The following is a 21,099-nucleotide window of genomic DNA, read 5'->3' as shown; positions in this document are numbered from 1 at the left end:
AGTCTGAAAAATGTGGATAAACCTCCAAGAGTTCTGATCCCTAGCCACAAATCTGGACTATTTTTGAAAGCACACCTACCTTTCTGCTGTTCTTTGCCTCAAGCAAAAGTTCCAAAACCTCAGCCCCTGACCCTGTGATGAGGCTGCCAAGGCATGAATCAGACCCCACCAGTCCCTCCCCCCATGCTGGACCCCAGTCAACTCACATATTTTCTCAGGAAGGGGTGCCTGCTTTTCTTTTAGTGTAGATGGACTGTGATCTGCTTCTGTAAGCAATAAATGTCTCTAATTCCCTACAAAGCAGCTCTCCTCCTCGCTGCTGCCTCAGTCACCTCTTTTCACCATTAGGTGCTCTGGCTGCCACAATGTCCCTGCTGCAGAGTGCCCAGGGCCTGGGAAACCTGCAGTGGGACTGCAGACTCCAGCGGGTGTGAAACACAAGACACTGCGTGAGCAATAACAATCAGCAGCTGATTTCTCACATATTCATATTTTCATTAAGAAAGAATAAAAAGGCAGCTGAATGAGGGGCTGCTTCATCTAGGGAGTGTAGCTCACTGTTGGAAGTAGTCCCAGGCTGTAGCTTTGTGATTAGATGTGAGGCCAGATGGGTTAAAGGGAAAGAAACAGCACTGGCTCTTGGGTTTTTAAAGAAACCCCTTTCTTGAGCTAGATAAGGGAAATTCAACCTCCCACCATAAGTTCCCAACACTTTGGACAAATAAAAAAAGTTAACTTTTTACAAAGGCTAATGAACTAAGCTGCCATTTTAGAGTACAAAGAGAACTGAAGTGTAGAAAGAGGAAAGGTTTGCTGTGTCCTCAGGGGATAAGGAACACGACTTCTACTCCCTGACACTTGACCTTTGCTATGGCTGCAAAGACACTGCTCTCCTTCTGTTTTCCAGATTTTTTTTCTTTCTAAAATGCTAAGATTTTATTTTGAAGCAGTTGGCACAAAAGGCCATCAGAAGACACTCCACAATGTTTTTTTTTTTGTTTGTTTGTTTGGCTTTTTTTCCCCACAAATAACTAATCTAATTAAAGAGATAAAATATTTTCAAACATTATTTGGAGAGATGTGACAGTTACTAGATGGCACTAAATCAGCCTCAAGATAATAAACTATTCTATATATACATTAGTATGCAACTTCACCTCATTGATCCAAATTTAATTCAGGATTATATTTTGTCTACAAATGCTGACAGAGTTCTAAGACTAGCAAGATCTGTCTTTGAATCTGAGATAAGCAAGCAGATATGGACAATGATTTAATTCACAGGTCATCACAGCAAGAGTCATGCATGTGAGAAGGGCACACAGATATGCACAGATGACAAGACAATTCACAAAGAATCTGAGTCCTACATTTGTAATACTTTCCCCTGCTGCCATCTCCCTCTTGTTTTGTATAGGTGGTGTTAGTGCAGAAAATTGTACTCCCTGATGCCCTTCTCATGGAATACTGAAAAGTCTTACTTCCTCTTTTAACAAGGCAGCAACTAGCAAAAAGATATTGCTTTTTTTGGTAATCCATGAAACAGCTGATCCTAATTTAATAAATGAATCCAGGATTTAGTCTATCAATCTCCAGCTGATGAACAAAAATATGACAGAAAAGAGAGTGTGTATTTCTCAGGGTATTTGTTAGTAATCTCATGGTGACTCTTACTAGTATGGTTTTAGAATCATGTGTTGTTTCTAAGTGAAGAATTTCTTGATGGCATTTGTGTCTCAGGAACTGAAGATCTTTATAAGGATTCAGAGATGGAATTTCTCCTGACATGAGCAGAAGAGACATAGCTAGTCTGTGGAGGGTTACTGCTCTTTGGACCCATCCCCCATGAAAGAACTGAGCCTAAAGCAATAAAAGATAAGAAATGCAGACAAGCATTGTCATTCCAGACTCATCTTCCTCAGTGAAAAAGCTGGGTTTCTTCAGATTCCTTAATACTGGGGGCTAAAGAAGTCACTGGCTTCTATAGTCCACCACAGCAAAAGCAAGTTAAATACAACAATTTGGTTCATATGACATACCAAACAGAGTATTCACAAACTAGCTATATAGAGTTATCTAGGGTTTAGAAATTTTGGTTTCCTTCCCATCCCAAGGGATATAGTCTATTTTTTGCACAAGTCTCCTATCATTGGAAGACATACTATAAAATACAATGTTGGTTCAACATTGATGACACAATATTATTTTTCACAGATGTTTTATTTTTTAGAATGGGAAGCAATTCACATTTTTGCTTATCAGAGCTCTAGAAAGGAATGTTCAATCAACATTTTATACCCCTTTGTCTTTCAAATAGTCTCTGAAATTGCTAAAACTGGTATCTCGGTGCGCAGTTGTCAAGTGGAATTGTAAAGTGAGAGAGTCACTGACTAAATGACTATATGTAATAAAGATTGGGGTGAACTGAAGAATAAAACAGTGGTCAGCAGAAGTGTCTCTAGCTTCTGCTGGCATGTTTGAACCCAAGCATATTTACAAAAAGGAGAAACATTCTGTAGTATATTCTGGCAGATTGCCTTATTTTCAAGTAAGCCAAACTGCACTGACTCATTGGACCATGTCCTGAGCAATTCCAGGCACAAAAGCAGGAAAATATTCCTTTATACAAGACTATTCTTTTACACAGCAGTCTTCAGTAATAGCTGTTGTGGGTTACAGTAGTGTACTGGGGTCATCACACCTTGTTTTCCTTACCTGCTACAATTTAATTTTGTGCCTGAGTCATGCTGGAAGGACAGGATATAGGGATGGAGGTGCTGGGGTTACAACTATACTTTATAGCACTGCTAGAGATCCTTGCAGACTGCTGGCTGCATTGCTGTTCCCACTGTCCTATCCCCTTCTCCCAAGTGATGAGAAAGGCATCTAGAGCATAAGCTGAGTGCTGGAATCCTTACTCATATGCTGGACAGGCACATGGCCATGTGGCAAAGCCAATGTCTCTGTCAGTAAGTGACAGACGATGATCTGGCCTGTGACAGTAAATTAAGTCCCCACCCTCCATCTCCCCCACCATGGTTGCACATGCAGCTGTTAGATGCAATATTAACCTTTCAGGGATGTGTCAGTCACATGATAAGGCAGTGAGTGAGAAGTATTTGGGAAAAACAGTGCCAGGAAATGGCTGCTGGTCTGATGAACCGCACTGTTCTGGTGGGCTGGGCATGACTTCCCAGGGAATCTTCACTTTTGCTTTATGTAAGGTTGTTTTCCCAATGAATACTGTTCCATTTCTCATTTGAGTGCACATTTATACATGCACACACAAACCACTACATAATTCAGGTTTAAAGGGACCTCTGGAGGCCCAAACTCCTACTCAAAGCAGCACCCACTTAGATCCTCCGACTGAGTGTCCCCCACCAAGTACTTGTGTGCACTGGTTCCGTCAGAGGGAAAGCAGAGAGGCTGCTGTTGCAATGCAATACAAAGAGGAACACAAGGCACTGTATGTGCTGGTTGTGATGCTTTCATAAGTGCTTTATATGAGGTGAGGCCTGTGCAAGTGGGAAATGCCATAAATTCTCAGTCTATAAGGACACTGCAATAGGGAAAAACTGAAGAGCATTTTGCAGCTGTTTTGAATAATGACAGACTTTTCACTATATTGTCTGAAAAATTACAACTTATTTCTTCAAAGCTTGAAGTATTCCTCTCCCCATTCAGGAAGGGAAGAGTTGGAACAGCACCAGAGAGTGGCCTGGGAGCAAAGCTTCAGTACCAGGACTTTAGCTTTCTCTCTTCCACGTGGTAGATACTTTCCAGGTCTAGTTTGGTTTCTGTCAATTAGGAGGACATAGTGCAATTCCAGACAAACAGGAATCCTGAACGTGAGCTAACAGCTCCAACAGAAAGGCTACTTAGGAGCATAATAGGTTTGCTAATAAATATGCGTGGTTTACTACCTGCCGGGCACAGACCTCCCTGTGGGAACAGCACAAGCAGGAAGCAGGGAACTGCCTGTATTTGCATTCAGTGCATGACAAAGGGGAAGAGGAGGCACATAAGCACACGAATATCCTGCGGACTTCTCCAGCAACGGCCTGTACACAAAGAGTTTCAACCACATGGAAATCTTCTTTGTCAACAGTTTTAACTCAATCTTTTACACACTTAACAGCTCTCCAGGTGGGATGCTAAAACAAGACCGGACTCAATCTTTTACACACTTAACAGCTCTCCAGGTGGGATGCTAAAACAAGACCGGCTCTTACTGCCTTCATAATTGGTGCTGGCTCAGAACAGTTTAGGTGCACGCTAATAATTAGGAACAGGTCAATGTGGCTTAATTAGGGAAAGTGCTGTCTTGCTGACTGCTAAATTTCTTGGTGTCATTACATCCGTAGTATCCTAGTGACAGAAGACCTTAGAAAAAGTTCAGGTGACAAGAAAAGGAATTAAATATTTAGTCTTCTATAGCAATCTGGACACATCTAGGGTTAATAACAGATATATACACACTGTATAGACAGGATGAGTCACTGGAAAATTCACCAGATGCAGAGGCTCTGCATCTCATTTAAACCATTCAGCGCAGGTGGGAAATTCATTCCAAATACCATCTCAACCTGTCAGAAATTCCTCTCTTAAAGATGTGATCGACTCCCATATCCTGCACTTAAACTTTAGTTCTGACAGTACAGTCATGGAAATTTAAGTCAATTTGACATTTCCATAAGCTGGGATGTTTGTAATGTGAGAGCTATTCATATACCTGAATAAGTTGCAAATTAAAAGTGAATTATCTTACCTGCAGTGTCAGTGCTGCTCTTGCTGGACACAATTTTCATCATCTTCTCACTAAATAATAACAAAAAAATGTAATTTTAGTTTACTAACTATTAAAACTATAGTGAAGTTTATATTCAACAAATTTAATGACCTTGTCTAACATATTGATTTTTAACTTAAATCACCAGTAATTTGTCAGTCATCAGTAATTTTTTTTAAATCACCTTTTAGTAGAAGTTAAACAATGAATGGATTATAAGCAGTAGAAAGCACAGAGATGTAGCTACATTCTTTTTATTACAAAGAAGAGTAATGTAGTTAATATCCATCTATCATTTGGCATATTCTTCCTCTCTGCCTAGCATTCTCATGGAGATGATAAAGAAACTTAAAAATGATTGAGCATTCAGGATTTTTTTTTTACTATTACATTCAAATATATTTTTGTTGATTGATTACTAAAATCATTACAGATGAATTCTGTTTTTACCTAGAAGAATCTTTGCTATTACTTGTATTTGGCCCTTTAAAAAGCGCAGACTGAACAAGACCAGTTAAACTGGCAATCTGTTTCTCCATGGCTTGTATCCTCTCTCTGTAAGACAAGAGAACCGTTTGTTAAAGCCAGATATATTTGCTTTCAGACTTGTTTTTCTAGGTAAACGATTACCACAGGATTGGAAAGACACTACAGAGTTTGTGCAAAGGCCTTTGGGTACAGTTTGCATATACCTTATTGCAGCAGCTTACCACATCTCAGTTTGGACAGCTTTTGTGTTGTAACAGACAATTTTAAAAAATCTGCTTAGTTAAAAAGAACAAAACAAACAACCAAGTAATAAACTTCAAATTACCTCACAAGACAGGCACCTAAAACAATTTGTTAATGCCACTTGGAACTAGTGAAAAAGTCTTTTGCAGCATTGCATTCATTTTCTCTTTTACCTACACTGGGCTAAACTTTTTATTGGTACTTAAGGTTTCAGGATTAAAGACTTTACACTTCTTCTTGTCACTATTTTTACCTTCCCCAGACCCAGGATTTTTGTCTGGGAAGCATTTAATCTGCCCAAGCTGATGACTTTCCAGTCCAAATCCTTTACACCTGACATCACAACTGTCTGCTTTGAAAAGGACAGAAATGTGACAGAGAGGCACAGGACACCAAATGAAGACTGTACAGTAACATTACAGTAAAACAGATTTTCTTTCATTCACATATCCTGAGAAATTCCCAAAAAGCAGAAGAGATGCAGAACTACAGTAAGTATAAGCAATGTTTTCCATAGGATCCAAAGGTCACTAAACAAGAACAGTAACTTTTTTTTGATGCAAAGGCTAACATTTGTGTGTTTATCTGTTTGCATAAATCCATATATTTGTCAGGTACCAGGGGACTTCCTCAGTCGGCTCCAAACCAGCCTTTTGCTCACACAGGTGCCTACTTATACATGCCAGTATGTTAGTGACACACCACAACAGAGACACACATCAGTATGGCACCTTCTGAAAAGGCATCCCTCTATTACAGCAGTCAAGTGTGTGGGGAAACTTGCAGGAGGAAATTCTAACAGCAGGCTGTGGTTTTGGAAGATGGCTGGGAAAAAAACTTGTCAAAAAGCAAGTGGTTAAGACCAGCAGCAGCGCATGATGAGAGAAGATGGGACACACAGACACAGACACAGACTCAGCATGCTGCACAGCCCATCCATCACCACAGCAGCATTCTGTGCACATGGGAGCAGCCAAACTCTGGCCCAGCTGCAGTTGCAGTTTGGTGGCCAAAGCAATAGCATCAATCAATAAGTCACATAAACTCAAATGTAGGTACCAATAACAGCCAAAAGCAAGCTGACATGACAAAAAGCAAGTAACCAGCCCTGCCTGCAACTGGACAGGTTATCCAGGCTAATTATTTCATTCACATTCAGGGAATGAATGAGGTTTCCTGGGACAGCACACAGGTACCATAGCCAGGAGAGACTCAGAGACACCCAGAGGTTGAGAAAACAGGGCAGCAAAACAAGTAATGAGATGGTAACAGATACAAACAGGGAAGAAGAGAGTGCCCAGTCAGTTCCCAGGCCAGCAGACATGTTCTTACTGCGATTTAATGCAGTGCACGCATCTTACTTTTCTGTCCTCATGTTGAAAGGTATTTGAAGGGTGATGAGAAGACTAGTGAATCTGACTTAATTAATTTCAAATCAAGAAATACGTTATGGAATTTCCACTATTACAAGTTTTAAAATAAGAAACTGGTGCAGGCCACACTAACTTTTGGAACAAAAACAAGTACTAAAACCCAGGGATAAATATACTTTAACAAACTTTAATGCAGCATTTTTGACACTTAATAATGAAAACTTTTTTTTTTCCCCAGATAATCATCACAAAACCTTCCTGGAACTAAACTCAACTGGAAGTCTATCTGTTTTACCAATCCATAAATATGATGGGTTTTTTATCCCACATTAGATAATCTGGAAACAATTTTCTGCTTCAAAAGATATTATGGCAACACAAAGCTGATCTTGTCCTTTGCCATGAAATCTAGGAAAGTATGTTGTTAAGAGAGAGAGGGAAGTTCCAAGATAGGAGATGATGAAAAACGAATGAAATACTGGAATCAATTGCACTGAACACATTATTTTTCATATGGTAAAAGCATTAAGAATGTGAAGAATCTACATGTGCTCTGGAGTTACTCTGTTAGAAACCAGGCAGATTTTTCCTGTAATAATTTCACTGTAACACCCAGACTTGCTATGGCCATTAGCATCAAACAAAATGTCAAAAACAGGTGCCTGAAAGGTGTCTTTTAGGCATTAAATAAAACAACCTGATTTTTGGAGGTTGTCATAGTGAAGGTGGTGGGAGGCAGCACATTCCAGCATGGGCAGGGAGGGCTGCAGATGGCCTGGTGGTGGGGCTGTAACCTGGGCTGAGGTGGCTGGAGGGCTGGTGGCCCAGTTCTGTCACCACAAAGTCCCAGAGGAGCACAGACAGGATCTGCAGTGGACCCATTTGCCTCCAACTTCCTTATGAAGGGCTGGAGCAGACTCTGCTCACAGAGGGAGGAAAAAAATGCTTTCCTCAGGCTGTGCAAGGCCAGGCTCTATCAGGGACACCAGCATTGCCATGACAAAAATTGTGATTTTTGGCCCTCAGCATTGTGTTTTCTACCCCTGCTGTGGAGGGGGAAGGTGGGACCAGCCTGTCCCAGCAGCTCTGCCTGCACAGGGCAGTTCCCAGGCATGGGACAGGCTGCCACGGCAGTGACATGGGAAAGACCAAGGTTCTCAAGGCACAGGACAGGCTGGCACCCAAGTGACACAGGGCAGGCTGGATGTGGAGCACTGGGACAGAGGGTCAGGCAGACGGAACAAAGCCGTGCCTCTGCTTGCTGCCAACAGAAGGGTGGTAGCCAGAGAAGCGCCAACCCGTCTCTGCTCCAGATTAATTTCCCAGATAAAGCTGCATCTCTCCACCACCCAGGAAGAGCAGGGAGGGTCCCTTTTTACAGCAGTTGGTTAAGAAATGGCTATTTTATCAGCCCGAGCACAGAAAGGCATTGTTTCACATTGTTTTCCCGTGAATGCTGGGAGAGTCGGAGGTGGCAGCGGTGGGGGAGGAAAGGAGAGCACAAGGCCAGAAGTGACGCCCAGCAGAACTCTGTTAGGCTTGGCTCTGGCTTCTCACAGACCAGGGTGGCAGGCCAGGAAGGCAGGGACCACAGGCCAGGAAGGCAGGGACCACAGGCCAGGAAGGCAGGGACAAGCCACGTGCCAGCCCTCTTCTCCCCAGCAGCCTAACCCACAGCTCTGGCTCCAGCCATGTTCAGGAACTGGAACCCTGCCCTGCTCTGCTCCTCAAATTCAGCAGAACCAAAGCAAGACTTTTCTTCTCTGGAGAGCGTGCACTGATATGTCAGATTTAATCACCAGATTTCTTCCTTACAGCTTCACTGATCTTTCATGTTACTCCTTCTATTGCAGCTAACTGGAAGTAATTCCAAGAAGGGGTACAGCATATTGCTGAATTGGAATCCACTTGTCACAACAATGCTATTTAAGCGTGACATGTTACTTGCATGTTACTTCCCTTTCCTGGGGAGATCTTTAATATCCACTGAGAAGATACTTCGTACATACACAGAATAAAACTGGTCTATGTAACTGTTTATTCACATTCCTGTCCAACTCTGGGCTGTGCAGCACGTCACCCATAACAGATGTACTCAAACACTAAATCTGCACCATGAACTACCTGGCACACATTCCTGGAGAAAAAATTTTCTGTGACTTCCTATTTTATAGTTAAGCTCCAAATGAAGCAATGAAGAGGGGGTCAGAGACAGAGAAATACACATTTCTTTCTATATTACTCTATGATAGAAACAATTCATTATAATTGTTTTTACCTCACTGGGAAAAGAAATGAAACAGGAGTAGGCTGTTTTCCCAATGTCTTTCTCAGAATCAAGTGAAGGTGTCTTAGACTTTATTGCAAATTCCCCAAAACAGATGAGTGAGTGGGTGTCCTGGAAGGGTGGGAACCAAAAATCAGCAGAATTCTTTCTGTATTCTGCTTTCTTCCCAAAGAAGGATTCACACAGGTGAATATGTAAGTCCTCTAAGGAGAAGATTTAACTCAAACCTTCTACATCTTGAAGCTAAAGAGGAAAGGAAGCTCTGAAGCACAACAGCATCCCAGAGCCTGCATCTCATCTTCCTACAAAGAGTTCTTCTAACACAAGGAAGACAAAATACAGTTTACCTTTCCTCCATCCTGTGTTGGTCATTTGACTTCATCTTTTTCTGCCTGATTATTAAACATCTTTTACAGAGGAATATGCAGTTTTGGCCCTGTGAAAAGTGTCTGAGACAGTGTATTTGTAAAGCACCCCTTACAAAATGCCCAGTGCATTGCTGATGGAGTCTGTCACTGTTCATGACTTTACAAACTAAGGCTATTTTTCCTAATGTCTAGAGAGTCCATCTGTATTTCAACATATCAAACAATAAAGTAGTTTTGTGGAGGGGAACAATATCTAATAATCTACACTTTAGTCATTACACTTTAGTCTTGAACTGCAAGCCATGAGCCAGTGATGTGATTACATTTTGTGGTCGATCCAACTATCATCTTTTCTCATAATTTTGCAACACGTGTTAGAAATGCAAAGATTTTAAGTTAAGTTTAATTTAATGCAGTTTTGGACAAACAGGTTTTTTTCCAATTTATCAACTGCTTTGTCTGTAGTAACTTCCAGAAATGTCCCACAAGCTACATAAATGAGCCACCCAAAAATATGACAGCAATTGCTGTTTAAACAACTTACGCTCACACAAAAATTTACTCATTCTTCCAGCAGACCTCAGATTTAAGAGATGATGGCCCTTTGAAGGTGAACCGCTGTAAGCTGTTGTAACTTCTAACAGTTTTCTGCACATGAATATTAACATCTTTTATTTCTTTAAATCTCCAAGAATTTCTTTCTTCTCACTGTTGTAAAAGAGCTTTATATGGGACTCTTCTGGTAAATTAATTAACTGCGAGAATTTAGTCAATCCTTTATACCACAGAAGTAATCTTGGAAATAGCCAAGGTAAAACAGTTACAAGAAAGCATTACATGAAGCAATTAAATCCCCCTCAACTCTGCCTTAAATAACAGGCTTGATGAAACTGGCTTCCGTGGTGTCAAATTAAAAAGGAAAACTCCAGTAGAAGAGCTCAGAAATATCAGTTTCCATCTCTTGTAGATCCAAATCTGCTTCAGTTAATGTTCCATAGGTAATGGAACCATTTTCTTCAACAAAACCAGGATACAGTCAATGAGAGGTCTTATCTGTTTTAAATACCCAACATATTCTGATAAAGTACAGAGATATCCCATTTCAGCCTTGAACTGCTAAATTGAAAGAGAATTGAGATGGGAAGAGAGATCCACTTTTACTTCTGACATTGTCACTATCCCTTTCAATCTTTCCCCTGATTTATACTTAAACTTGCATTGTCCTGAGGTTGTGACAGTGCTACTTTGGGGAAATTTCCATAAAGTTATGACACAAGAGATGTTTTCTTTGCTCTCAGCACACTCCACTAGGGATTAAAGCAACAACAGTGCTGATATAATGGGTTTGGTGTCTGCAGGGTCCTCAACCTGAATGAGTCAGGATGGTGAGTCTCTGGTGCCACAGTGCAGAGATGAAAAAGACTTCTCTCCTCAGTAGCTCCAAGGCTAAGAGCTCCTCTGTCTGCCCACAGCTGACACCTCTGCCCACAGGCTGACTGAACATGTGTGTGCTGTGGCCTGGCTTTCGGCACTTGGCATCAGCAATGGGATAACATACACAGCCTATAGCCTACACCTCATTTTACCATGCCTGGAAGAGAATTTATTGAGCCCTATCTCTACAATCCCAAAAATACCTTCTCACAGAAGTAAACCCATATTGTTTATGGGTGTAAACTCTAAGTCCTACACAAGGTAGGAGATACCATTCTGCCATTATGTACCTCACCCTTCAGGTATCCATAGCAACCTTGTAACAGCTCAATCCCTGATGAAGCAGAAAAAGAGCACCTCAACTTGGACAATCCCTTGTTTAGTTTAGTATGGTTTAAACAGTGTTTGCTTTCAAAGTTCATGAAATTATTATAAAGCTAAATTAAAGCTTAGAGCATTTTGTGTTTGTAGAACTCAAACCCAATTCTTAATATTGCATTAGTTAGAAAACACACCAATTTGCATTAATTCCTTTTGATATTTACAATTATTTTTAGAAAGTCACACTTCCTCAAGGTTAAAAAAACCCACAACCCATAAAGACAGCTTTCAAAATTATTCTTTCAGTGCCATGTGACTAATACACACCATGCTGAATTTTAAGGTAATGTATTTATTTGGAAGTGCAATTATGCAAATGCTATTTTCTTCCTTGTTAATATATTCTGGGACCAGAATTAAAACACCTGGTGCAAAACTCCCTTTTAAGGAGCTGCAGAACTATCTGTGTAGTTTCTCTTTATCCATTCACAAACACCCTTGTGCATATCTGTGCAGCTGAGCGAACAGCTGAGATGCCCAGAGAGAAGATGAAAATTGTACAAATACAAAAGTTTTTGGTGTCCTTCCTTATTTTCAATACCTATAATGAACTTTGTAAAATTTTCTATCTGTAAATGGATTAAAATTGGCAAATTTCCTTCAAATAATTTCCTAGATGTAATAATGGTGGCTTGAAATGAAATTTCAGATACTTGCAACTTTCTCTTGGAAACAGATACATAAAAATCCATTTTCACTGACTTTAGATTGTAATATGCCCCATCTCATACTCTTATGTCATAACTACCAAACTACAAGCCTGTAATTTTTGTGGGTGGCTGTTTTTCTTTATATTTTTCCATTTTTTCCCCTTCAGTGGACTTCATGACCCATATTTTTTTTCTAGCCAAGCATGGCAAGTGGCAACTAATTATTGGGCTAGCTGCTTAGAGAGAGGGGAAGCCTAGGGTCTGTATGAAACTCTGTATCTTTCCAGTGGTTAAGGCAATCAGCAGTTACCTTTGGCCTCTGTGAGCTCAGCATTTTCCAGCTATTCATCTTCACTTCCCTAAAGAGCTCTATAAAAGTTAATAGCACAAACAATATGCTAGAGATTAACGCAGCTCATATAAATACACAGCAACTGCCTGGCAGTGCAATGATTGTTCTCTCCCAGGGCAGGGTCTAAGGCAGGAGAAGCCTTCACAGACCTCTGTGTAAATGTGGTCCTTGAAAAGACAGGAGAGATCATTGTCATCATTGCCATCGCACTAAAGTTAACAACAGTCAGGTCACCAACTGTTTGTGATGCTGGAAAAATGATTTGGAACAGTATTCATGTTTCGATTTCTTCCCTGGGAAGACTTGCTTTTCTCAGCAGTTTTCCCTCAAGGAAGATTATTGTAAACAAATGCCCTATTTTTATGCAAATTCATGCTTTACAGGAGATAAGACAGTAATGATAAATTCTTCCCATTTCCTAACACTAGATGAGAAAAACTTCACTCCATAAAGAACCAAAATTGTAATATCAGAGTGTCATTCTTAACGGGGGTGAAATATATTCCCTTATTAGCAGGAACAGAACATCATTTGTTCTTGTAACATGATCTGGCTGTCTGCAAAGAAAAATCCCAGTTAATCATTTTATTTTATTATATTTTTTCCAATGACTGAAATTTACACAAATGAAAATAACTAGGGATTCATCATGGGTTGACAATACTTTCAAATTAATAATGGATGGTGTCACATCTCCCCTAAATTACTAACTACCTTGACAGACAGCTAATAAACACTGCAGCCGGGTGCAGCAGCCTCCTACACATTACATTGTCCCGAGTCTTAAATGACAAAGGATGTGCAGATTAGGAACGTTTCTCATTTGCATAAATTAAGCCCTAGCTCTGCCTTACCTTGTCTCCTTGTCCTTGGGCATCGTGGGTGACCCATAGCCAAAAGCCTGCTTGTCCATGGGAGAGGGCATTGCCTCGGCCATGCCTGGCAGGCCAACAGCATTCCGCGCTTTCGCATCCACAAACACGGGCGGTCCCGGCTCCTTTTTGAAGGACTGGCGGCTGGGAGAAGACCTGTCCGGCTGGATGGTGTGGGCGGGAATGTGAGGGCCATGGTGAGGATGAATATCGATCATTCTCATGTCGGCCACCCTGTGGGGTGAGGCTGGAGGCGTCTTAGAGCCGAGAGTGGGCAAATGGCTCTCCGGGTACTTCCGTGACTTTTGTCTGTACAAGGACTGCTCCAGCATTTCAGGCTGCATGGATGGGTTGCAGTAAGTGCTCGATGACCTCATGGCACTGCGATGGTAGGTCACAATGTGATCGGGGACATCCAGGGGGTGTCCGGAGTGCGGTGCAGCCACGCTCATCCTCCCCTCGTGAAACAAGTAGGGGTCCCCGTACAGGCTTTCATTTCGCATCAGGGTAAGGTTTTTGTTACCCATGTCCTCATCCGGCTTCACATCCCGTCTCTCCAGAATGGCGCTTGGGCTGGGCGATATGGAGCGCGAGGCTGGCACGCTGGACAGCCGGTCCCTGGGGATGGTGGCATTGCCTGGCACACCCATGGGCCGGCCCCCACCATAGGGAATCCTGGATGGAGAGGGAGGCATGGAGTGGGGCACTGGGGTGGAGGGTGGTGAGCTGGGCATCGCATGCAGAGGGTGTGGGGCAGAACCAGGGCGAGAACCACTTTGGCCATCTCGCCCCGTATAAGCAATTTCCCTCTGCATCTGAAAAGAAAAGGAAAAACACCTCAGTTACAAAATTACTGAATGAGCAAAACACGATGTGGGTTGTCTACAGAAAATTAGGAAATCAAAACAAACCCTCGAGACAAAATAATTTTACATCTGCATAGATAAAACACTTAGGGGCTTCAGTGCTTAACAAAAATAACAACTATAAATAGCAACAAAATGGGCTGTATGTTAAAGGAGTATGAGAGGTTTAAAATGCTTTTACTTTTGAGAGTGTAGAACCTCACTGTGCCCAGCCATGACCTATCTGGATGGCTGAACACTGTCAATAAGACAGGAGAAACTTCCCTCTAGAAAGCATCATGTGCCTGCTCTGGGTGCCCTTGGGGTAAGGTGGATAACAGGAAGATGAAAAAGTCAGCTGAGGACTAACTACATAAGAAAATAAAATTATAATTTCTAAAATTCATGCCGACAATTTCATCTTCCCTTTTCAGCACCTTCAAGGGATTGTAGAAAACTGTGTATCACAAGCCTGACTCCACATTCCTAAAGTTACAGAGCACAAAATAATGTACAGTGGATGTTGCTGATCTGAAATCTACACAATTTTCCTCCCCTCTCACTCCTTGCTTTCACAATGTGACTGGATTCATTGTAGTTACAGTGATCCATGGCAGATGAAGCAGGAAGTTATTCCTGCCCACCACAGGTTTTTCCACTGGTAAGGGAATTGCAGTGTCAGTATATACACAATAGCTGTTCTTATCACAGCATGTTCTGCACTCAGGAATTAGAAATTACATTCCCCAGGGCCAGAGACCAATAGTCTGGAGTATCAGAAAGAAGAAAGAAGATAACCTGATTGTGGCTGCAGCAATAATAAATAAGTGTAACAGAACAAAGATGTGTACTGGGATAGGTCATAAATGAGCCAGACAAAAATTACAAAATCAAAGAGGAAGACGTCATAATTTTTTCATTTGCACAGAGAGTAAGTCTAGTCTGGAATTTTAAATAAGATATAATTAAAATATAACTATTGTAACAGTATTAATCACTTTCTAAGAGGGAATTCAACATAGTTGTCTATATTGGCTTGAAGAACCACTGCAGCATACTAAGCTATATTGTGTGAATTGACTCTGGCCGTGGGCCAGCAGAAGAAAATGACTCCTACTGACTTGAGCAGATTTGGGATCATGTCCTCAGGGACAGGCAGATACAGATGCTTTACACAAAAAAAGAACCCAGAGAAAGAAAACCCTCCTAGACTTCTACTGTACAAGCTACACAATGTCCTGTTTAGTTGCTTCAGATAAAGCTACAACAAATGGAATAATATCTGTCAAAGAAACCATAGCCACTAGGATATGCTGGGCTGTAGTGAGAGGAAAATCCCAATGTTATGTTGCAGAGAGGAGAAAATTTCCATGGGAAGATTTGAAAGCAACGGGTTTAATTTCCCCCAGTTTCTGGACTTCATATTCCTGTATATGCTCATTCATTCCTCGTAAGTCATAGAAATCTGTCAAAGAAAAAAATCCTATTTTCCACCATAACATCATTTAGATGGAATACTTTAAGATGGAAAATAATTTTAATATGAGACTGAGCTATTGCTCAAAATCTTGTGTCTGAGTGCTGTTGTGTGTAACATTATTTACTTTTGCTTTAAAGTAGTTCTTGGAGTACAGAGCTTCAATCAAGGCTCCCTGGGGCTGGGCAGGGCAAAAACACCTGGGCACCCAACCCTTTTCTGAGAAGTTCACCTGCTATTTTAAGCCAGGACTCAGGTGGAGTGTACCAAAGGGGAGACTGTTGGAGCCAGAGAGTCCAGGATGCCCCGCAAAGACTCACTGGGGCATGTGGGCTGGGCAATGACCTGAGCTGGTCACCAGAAGCCAGGCAGCTTTACCCAGTGGGTGACAGTGTCTTCTGCCACATGGTTGGTATATTCTCTCTTTTCACTTTTCTCTCTCCTCCAGGCTCTTTACTAATGGTAAGATTAAAAATATGACGGATGGTCTTTTCTTGCTTCTCATCTGTACCTCCTTGGTGTGATAGTCTAGGCACAACAAAGAGGTACAGATGGGAAGCAAGAAAAGACCATCCTTTACGTTTCTCTTTTCACCACTCTGTCATATATAGCCCGTTTTCTCTGCTGTTTTTCATCTTCTCTCCTCCACCACAAAACCCCCATGTTGCTCAATAAAACCCCATACTCTTCTACATAGGCTGTCTTGAGCCACATGTTCCTGGACTTTGAATGACTCAAGGACAGAGAAAGAGGATATTGAGTTTATCTGAGCCTCTAAATACTGGGTGCTGTCCCACATGATTGCTTTGAGGGCAAAAGGAAGATTTTTTAGTACAAGCACAGGATCATGTGCTTTTTGACTGCAGCCATGTAATATGTTTACTTGAGGGTGGGGATTTCTTTAGCACATAGCTCTTCCTTGTTCCTACTGCCTATAGACCTTACTTACATCCTTGAAATGGAAACTTGTCTTATCGATCCTTAGGTTAAAATATGGCAAACAGCTAGCAATCATTTCTGTATAAAATATTTGAGGGAAAATCACATCACTGAGAATATTTCCCTTTCTGTAGTAAAAAAGATTACACTATGTTTAAATATCTGCTGTGGAGGTTTTCGGTCAGTCGAACAACACTTAAGTCTATAAGATGCAGATTTAACTGTTTTTTTAAAAACTGAGTCTCTATAAGCTAAAGAGTGAATGTTCTATAAAAGCAGTTATGCCCTTTATTTCAAAGACTGTTGGCACGCTGAATAACTTGCTATATTTTGAAAATGTCTATATGCACAAAGTCAGCAAACCAGAAAAACATCCACCTAGGGAGGTACAAGAAGCCTTGCTCCTGGTGGCTCGTAAAGAGGACAAGGAGAGCCAGTGTCTCTGCAGCCAGGGCACACAGAGCCATGCCTGCATGCACCAGGGCAATGCCAGCCAGCAGGGCAATGCCAGCCAGGAGGGCAATGCCTGCCTGCAGGGCAATGCCAGCCTGCAGGGCAATGCCAGCCACCAGGGCAATGCCAGCCTGCAGGGCAATGCCAGCCAGGAGGGCAATGCCAGCCTGCAGGGCAATGCCAGCCACCAGGGCAATGCCAGCCACCAGGGCAATGCCAGCCTGCAGGGCAATGCCAGCCAGGAGGGCAATGCCAGCCTGCAGGGCAATGCCAGCCTGCAGGGCAATGCCAGCCACCAGGGCAATGCCAGCCTGCAGGGCAATGCCAGCCTGCAGGGCAATGCCAGCCAGGAGGGCAATGCCTGCCTGCAGGGCAATGCCAGCCAGGAGGGCAATGCCAGCCAGGAGGGCAATGCCAGCCACCAGGGCAATGCCAGCCAGGAGGGCAATGCCAGCCAGCAGGGCAATGCCAGCCACCAGGGCAATGCCAGCCAGGAGGGCAATGCCAGCCACCAGGGCAATGCCAGCCAGGAGGGCAATGCCAGCCTGCAGGGCAATGCCAGCCAGGAGGGCAATGCCAGCCAGGAGGGCAATGCCAGCCACCAGGACAATGCCAGCCTGCAGGGCAATGCCAGCCTGCATGGCAATGCCAGCCAGGAGGGCAATACCAGCCAGGAGGGCAATGCCAGCCACCAGGACAATGCCAGCCTGCAGGGCAATGCCAGCCTGCAGGGCAATGCCAGCCAGGAGGGCAATGCCAGCCAGCAGGGCAATGCCAGCCACCAGGGCAATGCCAGCCGGGGCCTGGCACCGAGCCTGCCACTGACTCACAGGCACCAGACCAACCCTCCCACTCACCGTGCAGCCAGATACCAGACACACAACCTCACTCAAGCCATTATCTACCATGATCTCAATGTGAAACTCAGGCAAAGGGAAAAGTAGGCCAAGTTTCTGACATGGCAGCCTTTCCCTCTGCTCTCCTAGGCCTCCTCTACATCACCAGAGAACCCAGCAACTGGCTTTGCCCCAAGATTTTCAGGCTGCCAAAATACCTACACAGAGTCTATCCATGCACCCTCTTGGAGACCCTGGGGAGTTCCCAACAGACTCCATTAATCACCTCTCAGCCATGTGAAGCTATTACTTTCCTTACTCTCCCTTTGACACCCTGCACTTCCCTGAGGAAAGTGCACCTGTGCTCTGGAGGCTGGCTCAGCCAACAGTAAACACAGCACACCTGCAAAGAATTTTACTGAGACTTTGCAGTCTACGATGACAAGGCTACATGAATACTAAATACCGATACAATACTGGTAAATTAAACTGTTTGTAAAGAAATATTTTATGAAAATTGCTCAACAGAAAAAAAATCCCGTAAAAGTAAGGCAATCCTTTATTTTTCTAGTGAGGAAAGATTTAATTAAAGAACCTGAATCCAACAACAATAAAATCCATTAGTTTGTTCTCTCTTCATAAATATAAATTGACAACTTTACTGTACTAGTTGTCCAAACCCCTCAGCTTCACCATTAGTTGCACTATATGATAACACTTCTATCATGATTGATCTTTCAGTCCAGTTGGATTTGGAGAGCTGAAAGCAGAAATACACTTTTGAAAAAAAAAAAAAATCCAAATTTTTAAATATTTGAACATATTTTTAATGTTTGTAAAATAAGATCATTTACAATAAGAAAATGTACACTTGAAAACTGCAGAATTGGTAAATAGTTAAATGAGAATTTTAAGCACCTGTACCAAAACTATCTGTCTGAAACCAAATCAGACATCACTGAGAGGCTGTCACACTTGTCTCTTCTTGCTTTCTCGTAGAAAGCAAGCACCTTTAAATTTTCCCATTCTTCTAGCATCTATAAGTTTTCCCATTCTGTTGGGTTGTTACAGAAAAAAAATCATGCTGCTTGCAGCTGTGGGTTCCTTCAGCTGCCCAATGTCATATTTGAAAACTTCAAACACATTAGCATAATTTTTAGCTGTTTCTGATCAGAAACTTTTCAATTATATGTATTTTCAGCAGACAACTCTAATCCAAGAGAGCTGAAACTTTTCATAAAAGCATCAGTAAACACAAAAGTTGGAACAAAACAACCCAGCAGATTTCAGTCAACAGTGATGTTCTTTCTAACCAGACATCCCTGAGGTGCTCTAGAGCTTTGGCTTTCCAGATTCATAGAACTGGTCAACTTGGCTGGAGTCTGATGTGGGATAGGCACCCTAATTCTTCCATGCTCTCCTCAGCAGGCTGGGTGCTTGGTAGTTTTGGGTTACTGAGCAGTGAGACGTGGGGGTTTCAATGGCCATCACTCCTTGGCAATGCTTCCAGACTAGTTTACTTGGTAATTTTGTCTAAGAATGCCCAAAAAAATGATTTCAGACCATGAAACCACTGACCTTGCCTATGTTGGAACCTGGCCTCATTTGAATCTGGCTCAACAGTATAAGGTTCTAGGAGCTGCCAGGGTTCACAATTGTTTTTCATTAGGGGAACCACACGGTGGTAAAATAAAACTGATTTCAAACATTCAAACTTCCAATGAATGGGGAAGTACAAGACCCAGCTAGCTGTTCTGAACATGTTTCATATATTTCTATTATTTTTCCCTGGCTAATTTTCCAGAAAAGGAGTTGCAGAGCTTCCTAAGAAATCTCAAGATTTATAATGAACTTCCCAGTATTAGCATGCACCTAGATTTCAATTATTTCAGTCCTTCTGTATAGTTTTGTTATATGCCCAGCTATGAAAACCTCTGTATTATGGTGAAAGGAGAATTGAGATAAAAACTCAGAACATCCATGAAACAGGAACTTTCTAGGGTCTGATTACATATATGGTGGATATGTCAAGAGAATAACTGGGTTTCTTCCATTATGCTCTAGTAATGTTCTTCCATTATGCTATAGTATTCTTCCATTTATGCTCTTAATTCTATTTTTTTTCCTTTCCCTTGATGAACAGCAACGATCAGTCAATATAAGATGTTTTTTAGGATGAGTCTGTGATGGTTAGTGATGGTGAAATCATCCAGGCCTCTAGTTTCTATGTTGATAGATTACTTTTTATTTTGGCCAGGGTCAGCTAGCCAGAAGTTGACATAAACAAAATAGGAGAATCAGACTGTGATGCTCATTATCTTAGGAGGTGGAATTCAGAGGACATTTTAGAGGAAAGGAGGCATTCTGACTGAAACATACTTAGGTGTTGTCACCATGCTACCCAGTATCACTGTGACATCCAGTCCCCATATCTTTCTCCCAGTTGTGCAGGTGTGCACAGAGGTTATGGCAAAAGCACTATTTGATACTCAAAAGCAGAATTTCTAGGATACCATACTGTGGCTAGCAATACATTGACTTGAAGCTCAGACACACCATCATTTCCCTTGTCATACCACAGAGCATCAAACACATTCTTAACATTATTTTCCCTTATTTTATACATATATGTTTAATGTACACTTGTGTATGAATCCAGTACCTACAGTAATCCAAATGTTTTACCTCAAGGTATTTTACATGTCTCAGTATGTCCTTTTATATCCCTGACTACGTATAAGCTTAATTCATACCATATCCTAAAGTTCCCATGGGGAAAACAAAGAATACCTAGTTCACTTTTTACTGAATGTAAAGCAGATCCATAAAATTCTAAGCTAACCACAAAACAAATGTAATAGTAATAGCAAAAATAATGTTTGATTGCTTCACCTTGCCTGTAAGTCAATGTGTATGCTGAAGATGGATCATGCAAACAAGCAGAGAGGAGTTTGTAGACCAAATCCTACACAGTCTACTCTTCTGGGCATAAATTTCTTCAGCTATCCGGACGCTACCCTGATTATTTGTTTTCACAATTTAAAATACTAGCCCTCTTACTACACTCTTAGGCAACATTGTTACCTATGGACTGTAAAACAATTTTTTATGATATCTTTGCTTTGAAGTAATTAAAGTCACTTACTGTTTCTTAAGGAAATCCCTCAAATGGCTACAGCAGTGAGATGAACATTTGGTTCCACTTCTTCTAATAAAGCACCTTTTGCTTTCAGTCTTGAATATCAATCCTTGGTCTACGGTATAATATTTTGTATATCCATGTCTTCTGCAAAAAGCTTTTGAAACAG

General features: G+C 41.8%; 1 protein-coding gene across 6 annotated transcripts in view; it reads right to left on the bottom strand.

Annotated features, from left to right (window-relative positions):
• The window catches only part of KIAA1217 (KIAA1217 ortholog), a 231,108-nt gene that overhangs the window by 36,146 nt on the left and 173,863 nt on the right, over positions 1–21,099 (bottom strand). For 4 of the 6 annotated variants that reach the window (XM_021533124.2, XM_077788523.1, XM_077788524.1 and 1 more), the window contains exons 6-8: positions 13,224–14,056; positions 5,243–5,347; positions 4,772–4,821 (exon numbers count right to left, since the gene is read on the bottom strand). In XM_021533124.2, coding sequence (XP_021388799.1) covers positions 4,772–4,821; positions 5,243–5,347; positions 13,224–14,056 — 988 coding nt within the window. The remainder of the gene's footprint in view (positions 1–4,771; positions 4,822–5,242; positions 5,348–13,223; positions 14,057–21,099) is intronic. The other 2 variants (XM_077788527.1, XM_077788530.1) reach the window with 1 other exon arrangement.

Source organism: Lonchura striata, chromosome 1, assembly GCF_046129695.1.
Source record: "Lonchura striata isolate bLonStr1 chromosome 1, bLonStr1.mat, whole genome shotgun sequence".
Lineage (NCBI taxonomy): Eukaryota > Metazoa > Chordata > Aves > Passeriformes > Estrildidae > Lonchura > Lonchura striata.
The sequence above is the reverse complement of the archived record's forward strand: the minus strand, read 5'-3'. Positions and strand labels throughout refer to the sequence as shown.